This window comes from Eschscholzia californica, unplaced genomic scaffold (assembly GCF_041429995.1).
Source record: "Eschscholzia californica isolate CP2 unplaced genomic scaffold, dmEscCali1.0.p SCAF_3, whole genome shotgun sequence".
Taxonomy (NCBI): domain Eukaryota; kingdom Viridiplantae; phylum Streptophyta; class Magnoliopsida; order Ranunculales; family Papaveraceae; genus Eschscholzia; species Eschscholzia californica.
This window is the reverse complement of record NW_028238420.1, coordinates 2,315,330-2,334,320: the sequence shown is the minus strand read 5'-3', so window position 1 is coordinate 2,334,320 and position 18,991 is coordinate 2,315,330. Positions and strand designations below refer to the sequence as shown.

The 18,991-nt window shown below is 35.7% G+C and overlaps 1 protein-coding gene across 1 annotated transcript; it reads right to left on the bottom strand.

The window, feature by feature from the left end:
• Positions 1 to 722: 722 nt before the first annotated feature.
• LOC147547629 (uncharacterized) lies at positions 723 to 5,487 on the bottom strand. Its single transcript, XM_086668991.1, has 2 exons — positions 2,194 to 5,487; positions 723 to 1,369 (listed from the first exon to the last, which is right to left on the bottom strand). Exons 1-2 carry the CDS (start codon positions 5,036 to 5,038, stop codon positions 876 to 878), a joined length of 3,339 nt encoding a protein of 1,112 aa, XP_086525117.1. The 5' UTR covers positions 5,039 to 5,487; the 3' UTR covers positions 723 to 875.
• Positions 5,488 to 18,991: the final 13,504 nt, after the last annotated feature.

The window sequence follows — 18,991 nt, the reverse complement described above, 5'->3', positions numbered from 1 at the left end:
GTTTTTTCATCATTTTGCAGAACAGCTCGAGACATATGAAAAAAACAACAACCTAATTGTTTAACATAATAGGATATGTTACATAAGGAGGATCGAAAATAGGAGATCCGGCGGTCAAGATAAGTTGCAGAAATAATATACGTGTATGTACGTGACGGATCGAGAAGACGAGATCCGACGATCAAGAAGAATTCAGAATATTGAAGATATTTGAAGATATATTGAAGATATGTGAAGATTTAGTTTCTTATATTCAGAATATCTCTTGTTACTATCTAATGGTAATATTAGATAGATTTTGTATTATTTCCTAGTTTAGTAATCAGAAACTAGGAAACCCTAAACCCTAAGTCATCTATAAATAGGAGGGGGTTGTAGGAATAAAACTCATCGAGTTATGTCTGACCAATGTAACCGATCAACACCCACATACAATTATTTGTGGTGAATTATAATAAAGAGTTATTTCTCCGTGGATGTAGGTCTTGAGTATTCGACCGAACCACGTTAAATTATCGTGTCTTTACTTTAAATGTATTTCCCCGATTATTATATAATCGTGAATTTAACATAACAAGAATCAAAAAACTTATTTCTCTCTCCGTCTCAAACGGTTAAACAATTGCTTCATATGAGTTTAGGCTTCCTGTGATTGTTTTTTCCTTGGCAAGTATTTATATAAAAATGAATATGTTATCTTTAAAAAAATGAAAAAACAAAAAGACAATATAAAAACAATTAATAACATAAATTTGCTATACATAATTCCATAGGTCAAAAATAAAAAATAGAGACCCATTCATATCATTACATTGACCAAACTACCCTTACTAGTCTTTCTTCCTAACTAAAATAATAAAGTAAATAATTTCTAATTATATGGGTATTTTTGGAAAACCAGACGAAGAAGAGTAACCAATTGAAGAAGGTTGAGAAGAATCTTGAAGTAATAATAACGCCGTTTGATTGACAGATGAAGATTCTTCAACGGTTGATTGCTTTTTCCAACAAGAACCCGTTTTTGATGTTTCGGATCCTGTAACGGGTTCGTGTCGGATCTCTCTCAATAACGCTGCCACATCTTTCATTGTTGGTCTATCTTCTGCTCTATTGCTGGCGCAGAGAAGTGAAATACCTAATGCTTGAAGCATTTCTTGTATTTGGGTGTCTGGTCGACCTTGAAGTTTCGGGTCGAGAATTTTAATCGGGTCTTTTTTACTCTTTAGATGATCTCGTACCCATTGAACAATGTGTTGACCTTCGCCGAATGATGGGTCAACTGGTTTTTTCCCGGTTATGATTTCTAACAAGACTACTCCGTAACTGTAGACGTCACTTTTCTCTGTTATCTTTAACATGGTTCCGTATTCTGCAAGATAAAGCCGAAATAACACCAAAGTTAACTTAATCAGACGAATGATTATAGAAGTAAATGTTTGCTGACTCATCTGACTCAAATAGACAAAAATCCAACTCAAATCAACCATTCAAATGCTAAGTTAGATTTCATTTCTGATTCTGGATAAAAAGAACAAAGAAACAAACACTACTTTAGGCTTTTCTCTGTTCCTTGAATTGTAATAAAGTATCTCACTATTGTATCCAAATACAGAACATCTTGAATAAGACATGTTTGGTTAGGTCATTTTCGAAAATGGATTTTTGGGGGTGATACTAAAAGTTTTCTAAATTTTAGTAACAAAAAGAGATAAATCATTTCATGTCCCATCAATTCCACAAATAAGAAGGTCCAAACAACAATAATATACCATTTATTTCAACAACAAAAAAAACAATAATCTAGAATTTTTAGATTATAAATCTCCTAAAGAAATGCTTTTTTTCTTGTTGAGAAATACTGGTTGAACTTAAAAAAATAAAAAGCATACAGTCACTACCGATTAACTCGGCCAATTGTCATAGACTCGCCAAAAGTCCAAACTTATAAATACCGTCTAAAATTATTTTCGTAAAGTAATTTAATTACCCTTCTAAAACTGTATTTAAATTACTATTCAAGCCGACCTCGAAGGTCTTTTTCGCACTAGACACCCCTCAAGTCCTATATCACATTTTTATTTTTGGGTCCACATCTGGCTTGGTTAAATCATAGTTTTGAACACAATCTAGAACCATATAATAATCAAATCAAAATCAAGAAATTGATAGAAAAAAAAAAGAGGAAGAACTAACCAGGGGCAAAATAGCCATAAGATCCAGCAAATTGTGGGTGAGTAGAAAAAGAGCTATTGTCATCTTCAACCAGCCTAGCAAGTCCAAAATCAGCCAAACAAGCCTCATATCTTTCCCCTAAAAGTATATTATGCGCTTTCACATCCCGGTGCAAGATAGCAGGAACACAGTCATGATGCAAGTAAGATAGTCCTTCAGCTACACCAAGTGCTATCTTAAACCGAGTTTCCCACTCTACTACTAAACCTACGCACTCTTCATGTAGTAAATCCCCTAAGGTCCTGTTTGGCAAATAATCGTAAAAAAGCAACTTGGATTTCTTATTTGCACCCCAACCTAATAACCGTACGATATTCCTGTGCCTGATTCTTGCCAACGTGGAAATCTCTGATGAAAATGCTGACGTGGAAAACTTCTCAGATAAACGAAATTTCTTAACTGCTATGGTTAATCCTGACGGAATGTCCGCTTTATAAACGATTCCTGACCGTCCTTTTCCTATTATATTGCCAGCTGTCAAACAGTTTGCCACATCAGATATTGACAAGTCGAGTTTTTGGTACAGTGTGACTTCCCATGGTGGGCCCATTTCCACGTTATCATCACCGTCAGCATCGAAGTCTTCGTGGGACCCATTGAAGTTACTACTGTTGCGGAGCTTTTTCTCTTTTACGATGATGTAAATGGCTGCCATGAGTAAACCCGCGGCGGCGCATAATAGCACCACCATCGCAACCCTAGCTCCGACACCGTGTCTCACGGGGACACCGCCCGTGTCGGAGGCGCATTTGTTTCCAGAATAACAGAGAGATGGGTTTCCGGCGAGATTACTTTCTAGAAGCTTCGTGAAGAAAGGAGTATCTGGTATTCTTCCGGAGAAATTGTTAAATGAGATATTGAGTACCACGAGATACTGAAGTCCGGCGAGAAATTGCAGGTCACCGGAGAGACGATTATGAGAGAGATCAAGAATTCCGAGCTTACCCAGATTCGAAAAAGCCTCCGGAATCTTGCCGGATAGTGAGTTTGAACTCAAGTTTAATAAAATCTCAAGGGCCGGAATCTTACCCACAGTAGGCGGGATTTCGCCGGAAAGGTCGTTTCCACTTAAATCTAGTAACTGAAGTTTTGAGCAAGAACCGATTTCAGATGGAATCGAACCGTTAAACTTGTTTTTACTGAGAATGAGTTTAGTGAGTGAACTCAACGATCCGAGACTTGGGTTTAACGTACCACCGATTGAGTTATCAGATACGTCAACGAGTTGGAGGGAAGAAAGCTGGTTCAAATTATCCGGTAGGGTTCCGGTGAGTCCATTTGAGTGTAAATCAAGAAATGTAAGATTCCGGCAACCAGAAATTTCTGATGGAATATTACCAGTTAATCTGTTTGATCCAAGATCCAAGAAATTCAAATTCTTCAAGTTACCAATTTCCGGTGGAATAGATCCAGTGATTTTGTTATCATTTGCCCTAAATCGGATCAAAGAAGAACAATTTCCAATTTCAGGTGGAATCACACCGGAAAGATTATTTGATAGTAATAATAACTTGTTGAGATTCTTCAAATTGAAAATCCCTTTTGGGATTGACCCAACTAAACTGTTCTGAGAAAAATCAATGGCTTCTAGGGTTTTACAGAGTGAGAGATTTGAAGGAATAAATCCTTCAAGCTTATTATGCCATAAGAACAATAATGAGAGATTTCCAAGAAACCCTAATTCAGAAGGGATATTACCAGTGATTTGATTATTATCAAGCTCAATATGAGTAAGAGATTGACAATTTGAAAGTTCAGATGGGATTCTACCAGAAATTTGATTCACACTTAATTGAAGTTCTAATAAATTAATCAAATTCCCAAATGTTGAAGGAATACTTCCAGTAATTGAATTCATAGAAACATCAATCACCATTAATTCAATACAGTTTCCAATCTCAGGAGGAATTACTCCAACTAAATTGTTCTGCCAAAGAAGTAAATTTTGAAGATTTTGAAGTTGCCCTAATTTACTTGGGATTGAACCAGTAAGAGAATTCTCATAAAGATAAATACTTTGTAGTTCAGTACAATCACCAAGTTCAGATGGAATTTGACCTGACAGTAGAGAAGTATAGATAGCTAGGGTTTGAAGTTTCTTCAGTTGCCCTAAACTTGATGGTAGAAAACCAGAGATACTTGTTTCAGCTAACCCTAACATTATCAACTCACTACAATTTCCAATCTCTTTAGGTAATGAACCTTGAAGATTCTTATTTCCACCAGCTCTAATCACTTCCAATTTTTTCAAATCCCCAATTGAATTAGGAATTTCACCACTCAATTGATTATCATATAACATTAACCATTTCAAATTCGAAAGGTTTCCGATTCGAACTGGTAATGATCCTTCGAGTCGATTCGAGTTCAAATGAAGAGTTTGAAGCTTACCCAAGTTGCAAATCTCACTTGGGATTTCACCAGTTAATCCATTATCACTTAAATCTAAGTAATTAAGTTGATTGAGAAAACCAATTTCTTTAGGTATTGAACCAGTGAGATTTGTTCCAGTTAATACAAGTTTGTTTAATGAATTCAAAGAGGTGAAATTGAATGGAACAGAACCAAATAAATCAACATACCTCAAATTGAATTCAATAACTTGTTTGTTTAAATTGCAAGAAATACCAAACCAAGAACATGGGTTTTCATCATTTGGGTCCCAATTGTTTAAGACCTCAACTTGAGCTTTCAAAGTATTTTTCCATGATAATAGAGTTTCACCTTGATCATTTAAAGAGAAAGCTAAAAATGGTAGAGAGAGAAAGAGAAGAAAGAAGAAGTGGGGACATGGATTTACAGGCATTACTACTACTACTAGGAAGGAGGACTACTAGTAGTATAGTATAGTACTACTCTGTTTCTTTCTTTAAGTTGAAGTTAGTGAGAGAAAGAAGGAAAAACAGAGGATTTTGGGGTAATGAAGAGAAGTAGTAGTAGTAGTAGAAGAAGGATGGGAAACCAAGACATATCTTGTAGGGTATGTAGATTATAAATATGAAGCTCAAAGACCCAGAATCTCCGGATCCAAGAACAGCTAGGCCATGTTCTATGCTCAGAGGAAGAGAGAGAGATAAAGAGTTTGAGAGAGAGAGAGAGAGAGAGAGAATTTTAGATGGGTTTGTGTTTTATGATTTGTTTATGGGGGAGAAGAGGTAGAGAGTTTTTTTTAAATAAATGAAAAAGAGAGATAGGGTAGAGTTGTTTGTTTGTATTTCCTTTTTTTTTTATATAAAAAACTTTATCATCTCCTTATCATATTGTCTCAATCTATATCTAAAATCTCAATTTTATCTTTGATTGTTAGATTTAGTTCAATCACCATTATTTATCCATTTTGACACAAATTAAGGTTCACATATACTTATATGTTAAAAATTATGCAAATCAAGCTCCTTGTAGTCTCTAAAAATGCATGGTAAGACTCAATCGATGATTTTAGTGAGTTTAACGAACGTGTCAACGTCTTGTTTAAAATTTAAACTATTGTATGAAGTATTGCATAATTTTATCCAATTCATATTTTTAGATTCAGTATCAATTCGAAATTTAGACTAAATTCCATCTAAAATCTCTACTAATATTAGAAATATTATGATAACTACAAGTCAAGTCGATCTAGGATCTTTCATCAAAAAAAAAAAAAAAAAGTCGATCTAGGATTCTACTAAACAAATGGGTAGGTAAATAAATACTATAAGAATAAGAAGAATGATGAAAGAGAAAAGGAAAGAGCTAGTTATATCAATCAAGATATCACGTGAGAGAGGGAGGGTGTGAGTATGAGGTATGAAGAAAGTCTAGTGTTCTTCATATAAATAAGGAAAATGTCATAAGCAGCTGGCAATCGTGGAGCATAGTGTGAGCACTTAAGCACTTAAAACTTATTATTTTATGTGTCTAGTTGACAGTTTGAAATTAAGTTTTAGAGAGAGAAAGATGGATAGAGAGAGGGAGAGTAGTGTAGTGAAAGTAAGAATCTTGTCACGTGAGGAGAGGGTGGCACATGCAATTGCAGAGTGAAGAGTGAGTGAGTGAGTGAGTGAGTGAGTGAGTGAGTGAGTGAGAGAGAGAGATCTAGAGAGAGAAGGGAGAGGGGGCCAAAACCATTAGACCAAAACCATCCAAATAAGGATGAAAACTTTTGTCTGAAGGCAAGAAGAAGAAGAAGGGATATAGAAGCTAGAAACCACATCAAAAGAAGCAAATGAAGTGAAGTGCCCACCCACACAAAAACTACTCTTCTTACCTTCCTCCCAAATCACCATTCAAGTCTAAATTAGTGACTTCAACAAAAAAAAAAAAAAAGTCTAAATTAGTGTGTCCTTTTCCACCTCATTATAAGCAACACTCTTTCCCCACTCTACAACTTTTTAAGCTTAATTAACCACATTAAAAAAATTTATGACTTTATTTTTAAAATGGAAGTACTAACTCTACTTTGATGTGGTAATATATGTCTCTTCTGTACGTGGGAAATACAAAGTTTCAAATATTAACATATCAGAGTAGTGGATAACATTACGATCGTTTCAATAACTACTCAACTAACTTTCTAACAAAACGTAAAACACACTATTTTTCTTCTGATAATATCTAGTGACCATAATATGTATCAATAATAAAACACAGTATCGTTTCTACCCATCTTGATTAATAGCCTATTAGACCACACAATTTATTTCTTTCAAGTAGATTGACCATAATTAGAAGATTTAAAATCCATAATATGTGTCAATAATAAACATACACTAAAATAATTGAGGTTCCTCTCCAAAATACGTGTTTTAGTACATAAGAATGATTATAAATATTGACAAATAGTTTTTTCTGTTTAGTTTGATGTATGGTGTTGTCATCAAGCTATAAAATATGTATATGGTTGGTAGAAAAAACACAATTCAATAATTTAGTATACACATTTTCAATGGGGTGATCCTTCAAGTTGAGTGTGGTCATTGAAGTTTGGCAAATCCCTAACCCTCAACATCCATGTGTGATGTTATGTCGTTTTTATAAATTGTTCTTAAATTATTTCCACACAAAATTTCTCTTTAACTATAAAGTGCTTGTTGATTTATAAGTGCTAATAATAATATTTTTTTTGTGAGGGAAATAAGGGGTTGGTAGGCTTCTTAGGTTTAAACTGCAATTATTAGCTAAAAGAAATAGTATCTATTTTATTTGGTACGTGCATATTTTATTTGATTTCCATGTACTACCATCATAATACTTTTTTTTTTGTTAGTAAATCTTAATTGGATAAAATTATTAATTAAACTCGACAACTCTCTGCTTGACTTTTATTTAAAATTATTAGTAAAAATTTAACAATTTAACAAACATGACTGTATCAATGTATCATGATCATTCTATACAATTACATTTTTAAATCACAAATTTTGTCTTTTAAATTCGAGTTTCCTAAGTGCAAAAGGAAAATGAAAATTGTATCAACCTTTTTATATGAGAATAGTGTCAAATGGAAAGAGTATAAATATTATCAATTATAGGTTTTTTCAACGATTAAAGATAGATCTTCGAAAGGCATATAATACAGTCTAATGGTCTTCTTTGTTTAGAATATTGAAGAAGTTTGGGCTCCCTTATAGATTTATTGGTTGGATAAAGGAATGTGTTTCCACACCACGATTCTCGGTGATGGTAAATAGCGGTGCTCATGATTACTTCGAGGGCAAGAAAGGGTTAAAGCAGGACTGCCCCCTCTCTCCCTGTCTCTTTGTCATGGTTATGGAACTATTTTCTTCACTTATTCGGATAGAACAACAGAAGGACAATTTTTAACTCCATCCACGGTGCAAAATCCTATAGTCACTCACCTTTGCTTTGCAGACGACCTCATGATTTTCATGCGAGGAGATGTAGGCTCAGCCAGAGCTTTACAGGATATCTTAACAAATTATTTAAATGCACAAGTCTCGCGGTGAAAGAAGGAAAAAGTTTTATTTTTTTTGTGTAGACATGCTAAAAAGAGGATTACACAAGTTGTGATCGATTTCCAACTAGGTGAACTACCCATTAAATACCTCAGACTCCCATTACTCGCTTCTAGTTTATCGTATAAGGATTGCATTCCATTATTAAAGCAGATTCAGATGAGAGTGAAATCATGGAAGGCTCGCTTTCTCTCTTATGCAGGAGGACTTGTATTGCTTAAGTCTGTTCTAAGCATCATGCTTATTATTTGGTCGTCAATGTTTGAACTTCCAAAGCGAGTTTCTTAAAAAATTAATCAGATATTTAATATGTTTCTTTAGAAGGGCTTGGAGGAGGGCATTAATAGACCAACCGTAAAATAGCTTCAGATTTGCTTGCCGACGGAAGAGGGCGGAATGGGATTGCGTGATATTGAAACAATGAACCGGACAATGAATCTCCGACATGTGTGGGATATCATCAATGGGAGGAATATTATTTGGGTTCGTTGGGTGAAGAAATATTTGATCAAGGGAAAGAACTTCTATACCTAGTTGCTCCTGGTGGAGGCGACGTATTTTGGGCAGTGGAGGTTTAATACCTTATTTATAATGGTTGCAATACTTACTTTTGAAGAGATATTTGACACCCGTTAGGGTCGTTGGCCGAGTATTTTAAAAGGAATCAGCGATTTGCATCCCAACTAAGAGAAGATGCCCGAGTGTCTAATTTTCTTATTAATCGCAGTTGGGTGTGAAGGATATAGTCCTTCGGTCTGAAGGAGATGTCCTTCCGAAGGAGTGTCATTCGACCAAGATGGAAATGCGTACAATTTGTCAGTTAGGATGACGATGACTTTGTCCAGAAGATCATCTAGTCTGGTCCAATTTGGGGTTGTAATGCTTAGCTACAAACCACTTACGATCGTCGGATCACTTCGGTAATCTGCGGCTAACATAGACCGGATCCTACAACGGGTTACACCAAAGAGTGGTAGCTTGATCGGAGAGAGTTAACTCATGGGAGCTTGTCTATAGATGGATATGACCCCGTCTGATAGTGTCAAAAAGATAGATAGAATCGGGCACGGAAAAGGAACCCGAAAAAGTGCAAAACCTACTGGGTGGGTGCCCGGATCACACCCGGTTAGGAACAACCCAGGGTCGCCCGTGTGGGACCAATGGGCCAGAAATATCAAGCCCATAAAGGGGTTGATATGGCCGGCCAAGGCACTTAAGGAAACCCATTAGGGTTTCGGGTCAGAAAGGTTATGACAGTTTACCTTTTCTGGGACTATTATTGAAACCTAATTAGAGTGAGACTCCTGTTAGGGTTTCTCTATATAAGGGTCATTAGAGTTCAGAAAAAGGGTTGAATTTTTCGCAGGAGAAAACTTCATCTCTCTCACAATATACAACTAAGTAGAGAGAGGAGGTTTTAGAGAAAAAAAAACTCCCAATCTATATATGGAGTCAAAAGAAGAACGGTTCTTCTTCTCAACCTTCAATGGAGTTCTAGCAGACAACAAGGAAGAGAGATCAAGTTATATACTCGGGTGTCTCAAGTAGAGGAGCGACAATTAGAGCTCTCATCTTCTTCGGGATAAAGTCATTGGAATCTTATTCGGGAAAGCGAATCCAGGTATTCTTCTTACAGTTTCTAGTTCATTATTAGTTCATGCATATGATCTTGGTTAGTTAGTGTTAATCATATGATGATTGAGATTTCGCTTACAACATTAGTTAGATGATTATGTGTATTAGATACATACAAAACTCTACAGGGTGGTTCCTGACCGAGCCAGTCGTGCTTTCGGTGAGGTGTTTAATGAACTGTATAATATAGTTGTGGGGGTTTAAGCATGATCAGGTAGTATGAAAGGTTAGATTTTCAGGTGAATACACTTACAACTCTATTAGACGAATGGGAAACCGACAACCGTGATCCAAATTAGTTTGGTGTAAAAGAGGGAGTTCCCAAACACTCATTTATCGCTTGGGATCACACTTAAGCGAGGTCTGAAAACAAGAACAAAATTGCAGGGATTGCATTTAGAGATGGACGAGCACTGCCCACTTTGTCATTCGGAAATAGAGACGGATGAACACCTTATTTTCTAATGTACCTTTTTGATCACTGTGTGGACAGAACTGCTGCTTATGATGGGTATACACTGCAATCACTCTGGTAATTGGGTAAAGGAAATTGAGTGTGTGTAGATACATTTCATGGTAACTCACTCCTTTGCCGAATGGGAGGATTGGTGTTTACATCATATATTTATAATATATGGAAGAAACGAAATAACACAGTGTTTAGAGGTGAGGCAAGGTCGAAGAAGGAGATATTAAGGGAAGTGATAAGTGAAGTCAAAATTAAAGTGATATCATGAAAACGGAAAATCAACCCAAACGAGCGAGGCACAACTAATCATGGATCGGTGGAATCAATGGCTCCTACTTACCACGAAAATGGCAACTACATGTAAATGAAAGGGTCCTGAACTCCGCCAGATTCTTGTAAATACAAATGACGCTTTTGATTCTTCATATGGAGAGTTTGGTACTATATTGCAAGATAGTAATGGAGATATGATTGTCGCAGTTGCGACCATTACAATGAGAGAGTCAGTAATAACTCATGAAATGCATAGAGTTCGATTAGGGCTCCACTTGGCGTTGAAATATGGCAGATCACGGGATAGCAACAGGTTCCTTGCTTACTGTTTCTAGACTCACAAACCTAGAGAAACCCCACCCTACCCCCTGTGGCAGATCAAGAGATTGGTCCGAGAAGTCAAATTGCTACGGTAGCAGTTCGAGCCTTCGAGGAGTGTTATTTTTTTTTAAGTTAAACCAGAATTTTCATTCATATGAGGAATTCAATCCAAAACATTACATGGTTTTGAGGTTTTTGACTTCTTTGAGTACAACATGAGATTTACAGAGGTAAATTACAACACGAAACTTACAAAAGTAAATTACAACATGAAGGAAAATGAGTACAAGATTACAATAACTAAATGAAAAGACCCTAAAGGTCACAAAATGAAAAGATCCTAAAGATCACGAATGAGAAGTGTTATATTACACACGTGTATAGGGAAATAAACCAGACATCAGATTACCTCTAAAAAATGACTGAGACGCCCTTTGGTTGTTTTCAAAATTGCTTAAAGATGTTGAAACTGTATTTTTTTTAGAACTTCTCGACAATTAGATTAGATTTTTATTAATCTCTCAATAAAAAATGGACGGTCAGACTTATCCCTTCGACAACCGACCAAACGATTTTATTATAATAGATTTGTCTCATCCTAAACCCCCACCAGTTATCTTCTTTTTAACAGACATGCCCACCATTAGACTATCATAGCCAACTACCCTTAAAAAAACTAGATCTTCTTCTTCCTCCCCAAGGGCGGATGCATAAGCAGACTTTTTTTTTTTTTTTACCTATCTCGGCTGAATAAGGAAGAACTAGAGAGAGAAAGAGCCGTGGGTGATTTCAATCCGAGAGAAAGATAGAGAGATCAAACCGTGAATCTAATCGAGAGGTCTTCATAACTTCATCAATTTCTCCTTCTCGGCTTCCCTAACATTATTGTCTCTTTCTAATGGTTATATAAATTGAAGAGTCAGAGTTCTTGGGTTGTCTCTTTCTAATGGTTCTACAATTCGACACCGAAAATTGTCTTTACATGGTAGTTTTTACGATTATATATTTACCGTAAAAAGAAATTTGGTTTGAAAAAGATTTAGTCTAGTCCTGTATAAGTTCAAATCCTGGCTCCGTCTTTGTTCCTCCCGTCATCCAACCACCACCATCCCTTTAATTCTCCTTCTCTCTCTAAAGCTTCACTTGATCAAGAAAGAGGGAGAGGGAGAGGGAGAGGGATTGTGGTGGTAGTGGTAGTTAGGAGTGTTGGAGAGGAAGAAAAAAGAGAGAAATCTTTTTCTTTGAAGGATAGAGCACAAGGTAAAGAGAAAAAGGGATGGTGAGGATTTTGAGAGAAAAAAACAAACTTTCTTATTTAAATTTTTGAAAGTGGAGAATTTATTTTTGTATCTACAAATCCATATTCATGAAATGATAGAGTGTCCAGCTAGAACGCCCACTAAAATATCCAAATTTCTTCATTTAAAAATAAAAGCAGTCCCCATCGTAATCAAACTTTGGAAAAACCTTGTCTTTTTGTGAATCCACGTCAACTGGACATTTTAGTGGGCACCCGAACTGGACACTCTACCATATCCCATCTTTAATATATATATATATATATATATCCATCTAGGTAATGCATTCAACAATTTCACAGTAGTATAAGGAATGGCCTAACTTATAATTAAAATCTACATTACACATGTTATCTGGTCACTATTCATACTGACACAGTGAGACATTAAAAATGTTGGGACTCAACATACAGACACACACTCTCCCTCTCTCCCTAAATTAATCTCATCTCTCTCTGAAGTCTGGCTAACTTATATTTCAACTCCACTGCTGGAACTATGTGTTTGATGATTGTTCTTTCAATCTTTCTTTTGTTTTTGTAGTAAAGTAGTACTTTTTTTTGGGTTCATTTGTTTAATTAATGACCTGAGTCAGAAGTAAACACAGAAACAATCGAAGTGGTTTTATTTATGGGACTTATGTTAACAACATTTAATTTGAAATCACATCCCAAATCGGCTCAAAAGTTGGGAGGAAAAACAAACAAATATCCACTTGTGGTTTATTATGAATAAATTTTAGGTGGTGGCTGAGATACAACGATGGTGGAAGTTTAAGGTGTGGTGGTGGTGGAGGTGTATAGTGGTGGTACTATGGTGCGGTAGAAGTTTATTTGTGGTGGTGGAGCGGAAATAAAAAAAGAAAAAAAATTGGTAATAAAATTCGTGTTTATGTTAAAGAATTTTGTCAAGGACTTTGTACATGTAGCACTCCCGTAACTTTAAAGTCAAAAGCTAAAAGTAAGAACTTTAAAAGATAGTCAAAATTTAACTTAAGTGAAGTCAAATTTTTTTTTTTTTACCAAACTAACCTTTTTACTTAAATAAACAAAAAAGTAACTTATATTAGTCTTTCATCTTCATCTTTTTCCTCCGACCACTATATTTCTCTTTCTCACTCTATCGTATAAACATAGGTAGTAGCAGTGGTCGGAATTGGTGGTCAAAAGTATAGTTTGAAGATGAAGATTAGGAATTAAAATCACACAAATAAATTTTTGAGTTAATTCTATTTTAGCTCACCAACTCACCGTTTTAATCTTCATAAGTGTCCGGCAGTTCAATTTAGCCCCCAAAAGCTAAAAACACTTCAGCTTCTTCCGGAACTACCCTTGAACGCTAAAACGGAATTAACTTATTGACTCAAAACAAAATTGAGTGTAGGTCAAATCTAATTGATCGAAAACTTTATTGCCTAAATAATATTTTGGATGCTCCAAAGTCGCAACCAATTATTAATGTACGTAATTTAGAACAGTTTTGAAGAATGGAGATCCTAATTTACTTTTTTTAGCCAAAGATGAAAGACCATGGATTTAAAAATACTTTATTAACTCAAAAGAAAAAGAAAAAGTTCGATCAATTGCCTCCTTTTCAACAATCATTGAATTAAAGCTAATTAAAGTGTTAATCCAAAACAAGAGGGCAAAAAAAAGGTGCATTTAGTGACTTGAGAATTTAAATTTTGACCTTAAGCTAATTTTGCGGGGTTCATATCATAGGCAACAGATCACTCCAGTCCATGTGTATTTCTATTATCAAAATTGATAACTTAATTTTGCAGGGTTCATACCATACGTGTTTTGACTATTTATTTGTCTTTATGACGTAAAATACTAGAATCTTAATTTAACTTGATTCCTTGAATACATGCATGTATAATCTCATGGTCACATATATCCGATCAAACTATTTTGACTCTGGGACCTCTAGACTAATTTAGATACCTAAATTGGTCCAACTTATTACGATTATGTAATTATATTAAAACAACAAAGAAAAGGTTGATTCTTTGCCTCATTGGCTTTGTTTCTCTCTTCGTTATTATCATTGTCCTTTTTTGCTTTTGAATGAAGACTTTGCTAATCTTTGATTTGGTTTGATTAATCAAAACTAGCAAATAAAACAAAATATACCCTGTAGACACCATATTATTTCTAGTTTATTTAGATGGTTAGTGACCTAATTTTAATTAGCTTTTCTTCTCTTTCGGCATTAAAGATATTTTAGCTTTTTAGTACATAACAACTATTTTGTGATTAAAGACGTTCAATCTCTTCTTTCTTTATTATTTCATGCATGATCAAACTCTTTATTATTTTACTTTAATCTTCATGAATAAGTTTATACTTTTGTAATGATTATTTATTTTTTGTTTGACCATCTTTAATTTTGGTTTCCTTTTCTTGGTGACCAATCCTTGAGGTTTACTCCTTTAGGTTTGAGTGGTTTAGAAACATAATGTCTTGGCGCCCGAGCTTAATTGGACACGAATTATATATGCATATATGTCGATTTGGTTTACAAATGTTTGGGTCAAACTAGAATCGATTCCTTTCAACAAAAAAAACTACAATATTTTTTTTTATCAGAATAACATCTATTCATTTAAACCATTGTTAGTGATGTTACACCGAGATAAACAGCAGTTAGGAAAGCAATGAGAAACACAAGTTTTGTCTTTCCTAGAGTTTACAGCTAGAGTATGAGATAAGCTGTTAAACTTTCTATTTACATAAATAAAAGTGATTTTATCAAAAGATGAAGCCAAGCTCCTAGCTTCATTCAAAACATGTTTGGAGGTCCAGTGAGTTGAGTGTTTGCGACTGTTCAAAAAGTTGTTCACATTGCTTGAATCTCCTTCTAAGATGACTTGCTTAATTTCATGATCTTTTACCCATCTAATTCCATGCAGACGGGCTTTACTCTCTCCCTCATCTACTGATCTGCTTGAGTAGAGGGAGGATTCTTTTGCAAGTTGCTTCCCTGTGGAGTCAGAAATTACAATAGCTACATAAGTGACAACTGATATTCTATCCCAAGAGGCATCATATTTAATTTTCATATATCCGTGTGGGGGTGTACACCATTGTGCAGTTGCATGAGTGTTTCCATGGGAGTAATTCTTTAAGGACATGGTTTGAATGCAAAGATAATTATTTATAGTAGGGATAAGGTGTTCTATGTTAGGATCTTTACATCTGAATATTATGTCACATCTATGCTTCCAAAGGTACCAAATAGTAGTTGAGATAGTTTCAAGCTTCGTTAGGGAGTTAGATTGCTCATTTGAGATATCTAGGTTATGATATGCATTACACCATTCGACTAAGTTTGTGGGTTCTCTTTGAAAGTTCTGGGTTAGAGCAAATTTGTGCAGGAGTTCTTTGGTAATTTTACACTCTTGAATGAAGTGTAAGGAGGTTTCCTCAAATTCTTTGCACATGGGACAGATAGGTAGGATGATGTCTATGTAGGTACTTAGAAGTAAGTTGAGTGGGAGTATATCGTGAGCTAACTTCCACAAGAATAGATGAGTTCTGGGATGAACTCTTAGTTTCCACATTAATTTCTACAAGGTTGAGTCAGGACAAACAAACACAGTAGGAGTATGGATCTGATGTTTCTATAGAGATGAGACAGAGAAAGTTCCTGATTGTGATAGGTTCCTTTTTTGTGTGTCTAGATTTGATGTGAGAGGTATGCTTAGGATTTTGTTGATAAGATCTGGTGGAAATAGGAGATTAAGGAGAATTTGATCCCAAGTATTGTCAGGGGAGATGAGTTGTGAGACTTTTGAGCAACCCCTGTCAATTGTAGGCCTTCCTAAAGGTTGTTCTCCAGGAATCCAGGAGTCTGACCATATGTTAATCGAGTGACCATTTCCCACATCCCATGTAATATGATGTCCATAAGACTTTGGTTTTTACATATATTCTTCTAGACCCAGGAAGTATTTGCTGGGCAATTGAGTTGAGCTTTGGAATTGAAATGGTATTTGCCTTCTAAGAATTTGACCCTTGGGTTTTAATTTCCCAATTCAGTTTGCTTCTAAGAGAGATATTATCTAAGTTGATATTTCGAAGGCCTAATCCTCCCAGATTTTTTGGCTTGCATATGGAATTCCAGTTTTTCAGATAAAGTGTGTTTGAGTTGGGTTGTTTTCCCCACCAGAAATCTCTCTGCAGAGATGTTATGGCATTTTTAATCTTGCAAAGAAGGTTGAAAATGGCCATCTAGTATCTAGGGGCAGTTGACAAAGAGATTTGATTAGTTTTCCTCTGCCTGCCTGAGATAAGATGTTTTTTTCCAAGTGGAAAGTTTTTTGGTCATCTTATCCAAGATAGGAAGAAAAAGGGTGATCTTGGACTTACCAATAAAGATATTAGTTCCTAGATAAGGGTCTTCCTGATTGATTTTCCTAACCTTAAGAATTCTAGAAACAATTTTGCAGTGCTTGTTGTGAGCATTGGAGCTAACACTCTTGCTAAATTTATAATTTGACCTGAGGAAGATCCAAATTATGAAGTAGGTCTAGTAGATGATGAACTGAGGGGATGTCCATCTTGAGGAAGAGGAGGCAATCATCTGCAAAAAATAAATGAGAGATGATTGGAGAGGCGTGGGACTGCTTGAACCCCTGGATGTGTCCACTAGACTGAGCTTTTTGAAGTATTATGCTAAGGAATTCCATGCAGATGATGAAGAGATAAGGAAATAGTGGGTCTCCTTGCCTAAGACCTCTAGATGGAGTGAAGGATGGACCTGGAATTTCCTTGAGTAGCACATAGGTGGTTGGGGTGCTAATACATTGGGAGATAAGAGTGCAGAATGAGTTAGAGAATCCTAAGTTAGTGAGGATGCTCAGAAGAAAAGACCATTCTACTCTATCAAAGGCCTTGCTCATATCTAGCTTCAGCCCAAGATATTTTTTTTTTCCTTTAAGGGATTTCATGGAGTGAGCTATCTCTGTAGCTAGGAGGATGTTATCAGATCCATGTCTACAAAGAACAAAGACACTTTAAAGAGGTTTGATGAAAGAGTCTAGATGTGGTTTTAGGCTGTTAGCAATAAGCTTGAAGATGATTTTGTAAGTAGTGTTGCACAAACTAATAGGTCTAAAGTCTGAGGGGGTGGTTGGGTTAGTTGTTTTAGGAATGAGGGCTATATGAGTGTGACTTATTTCAGGTGCAATTATCTTGTTTGTGAAGAAATTTTAGACCATTCGGATGGTATCAGAGGAGACAACTTCCCAATTTTGGTGGAAGAAAGAAGGTGAATAACCATCAGGGCCAGGGGATTTGTCAGCTTTAAGCTGATGAACAATGTGTTCAATTTCTTCCACTGAGAGAATTGATGTTAGGGAGTGGTTTATCTCACTTGTGATGATAGGCTGAAACAAATCCTCAATGAGTGGAGTAGTGGGTGCATTCGAGGTGGGGAGGATAGAGGCAAAGGGTTGTCTGAGAATGGATTCCATACCCTGATTGTCTACCACCCAGTCTCCTGATTCATTTCTAAGGCCCTTAATTCTGTTGTTTCTGGCTCTAGAAGATGCCATAGCATGGAATTTTTTGTATTTTTATCTCTCACAGAGATAATGTTATCTCTAGACTTCAGTTTCCAAAATCTCCCCTGTTTGTCTAATAGGCAATTGAGGTGTTGAAGCAGCTCAGAGTATTTAGTTTTGTCCTCACATTTTTCCAACCTAGCTGCGCTTTGAGTAATTTGGGATAAAAGATTGTTATAATGATATTTATTCCATTGTTGAAGAATAGGTTGGAGCTGGATCAGTTTGTTGTGTACTTTAATTGATGGGTGAGAGTTGGTATCTATTTTCCAATGGTTTGTGATGAGGGATGAGAATTCATTGTCATTAAACCAAATTGGATTGTATCTGAAAGGTTTATTTCCATGAGGGGTACTGTTGGTTGTGTTTAACAAAATATGATTGTGATCTGACTCCAATCTCTGAAGATGAGTAACCAAGGTATGAGGATATATGGTTAGCCAATCCTGAGTTGCTAGAGTTCTGTCTAAAAGTTGTTGAACAAGGGTATTTCCTAAGTGATTGTTAAACCAAGTGAAGGCTGATCCAACATGTGGTGTCTCAACAAAACCCAAGTCCATCATGTGAGATGTAATAGAATTAATCTGGGAACTGGAGAGATAATTTCTTCCTGCCTTTTCAGTTTGATGAAAGATGATGTTGATTTCACCTATGATAAGTTGAGGAGGATTTATATGTGTGGAGTTTTGCACATAAGTATTGAATTGGTCCTAGAAAGCCATTTTGTAAGCATTGTTTGGTTCCCAATACATAAAGATGATTGATAAGGATATGTCCTGGAGAGTGATGGCTGTAATGTGAATCCAGTGGTTATTTTGATGCATGATTTGGATTTTAAAGGTATTCTTGTATGCCAGCAGAAGACCACCACTGAAACCAATAGGAGATTGAACAATGTGGCCATCATAATAGAAGTTAGACATAATGGTTGAGACATATTGATCTACTGAATAAGGGGAAGTCAGGGTTATGAAGTCGAACCATATTTTTTAGATGATGCTTGGTGATTTTTCCTCCTAACCCTTGACAGTTTCAGCTTAATATAGAAAGAGGGTAATTGAAAAGCATATCTATAGTAGTGATATAAAAAACTACTATCCACAATAGATTTAAGGACCTATGAATAAAAACAGAGTTTAGAGTATGAGTAGTATATTTAATTTGTACCTGTTCAGTGGATGTTGGTGGGTTGCCTGTTGATCTATTGGTAGTAGTCTGACTTTGAATCACAGTGATT

What these genes read in the sequence shown, in the direction of transcription:
- LOC147547629 (XM_086668991.1), bottom strand. Translation starts at nt 5,038, where the DNA reads ATGCCTGTAAATCCATGTCCCCACTTCTTCTTTCTTCTCTTTCTCTCT. An exon ending in TTATGGCTATTTTGCCCCTG is followed by an intron (nt 1,370 to 2,193) that starts GTTAGTTCTTCC and finishes TTTATCTTGCAG; the next exon opens with AATACGGAACCATGTTAAAG.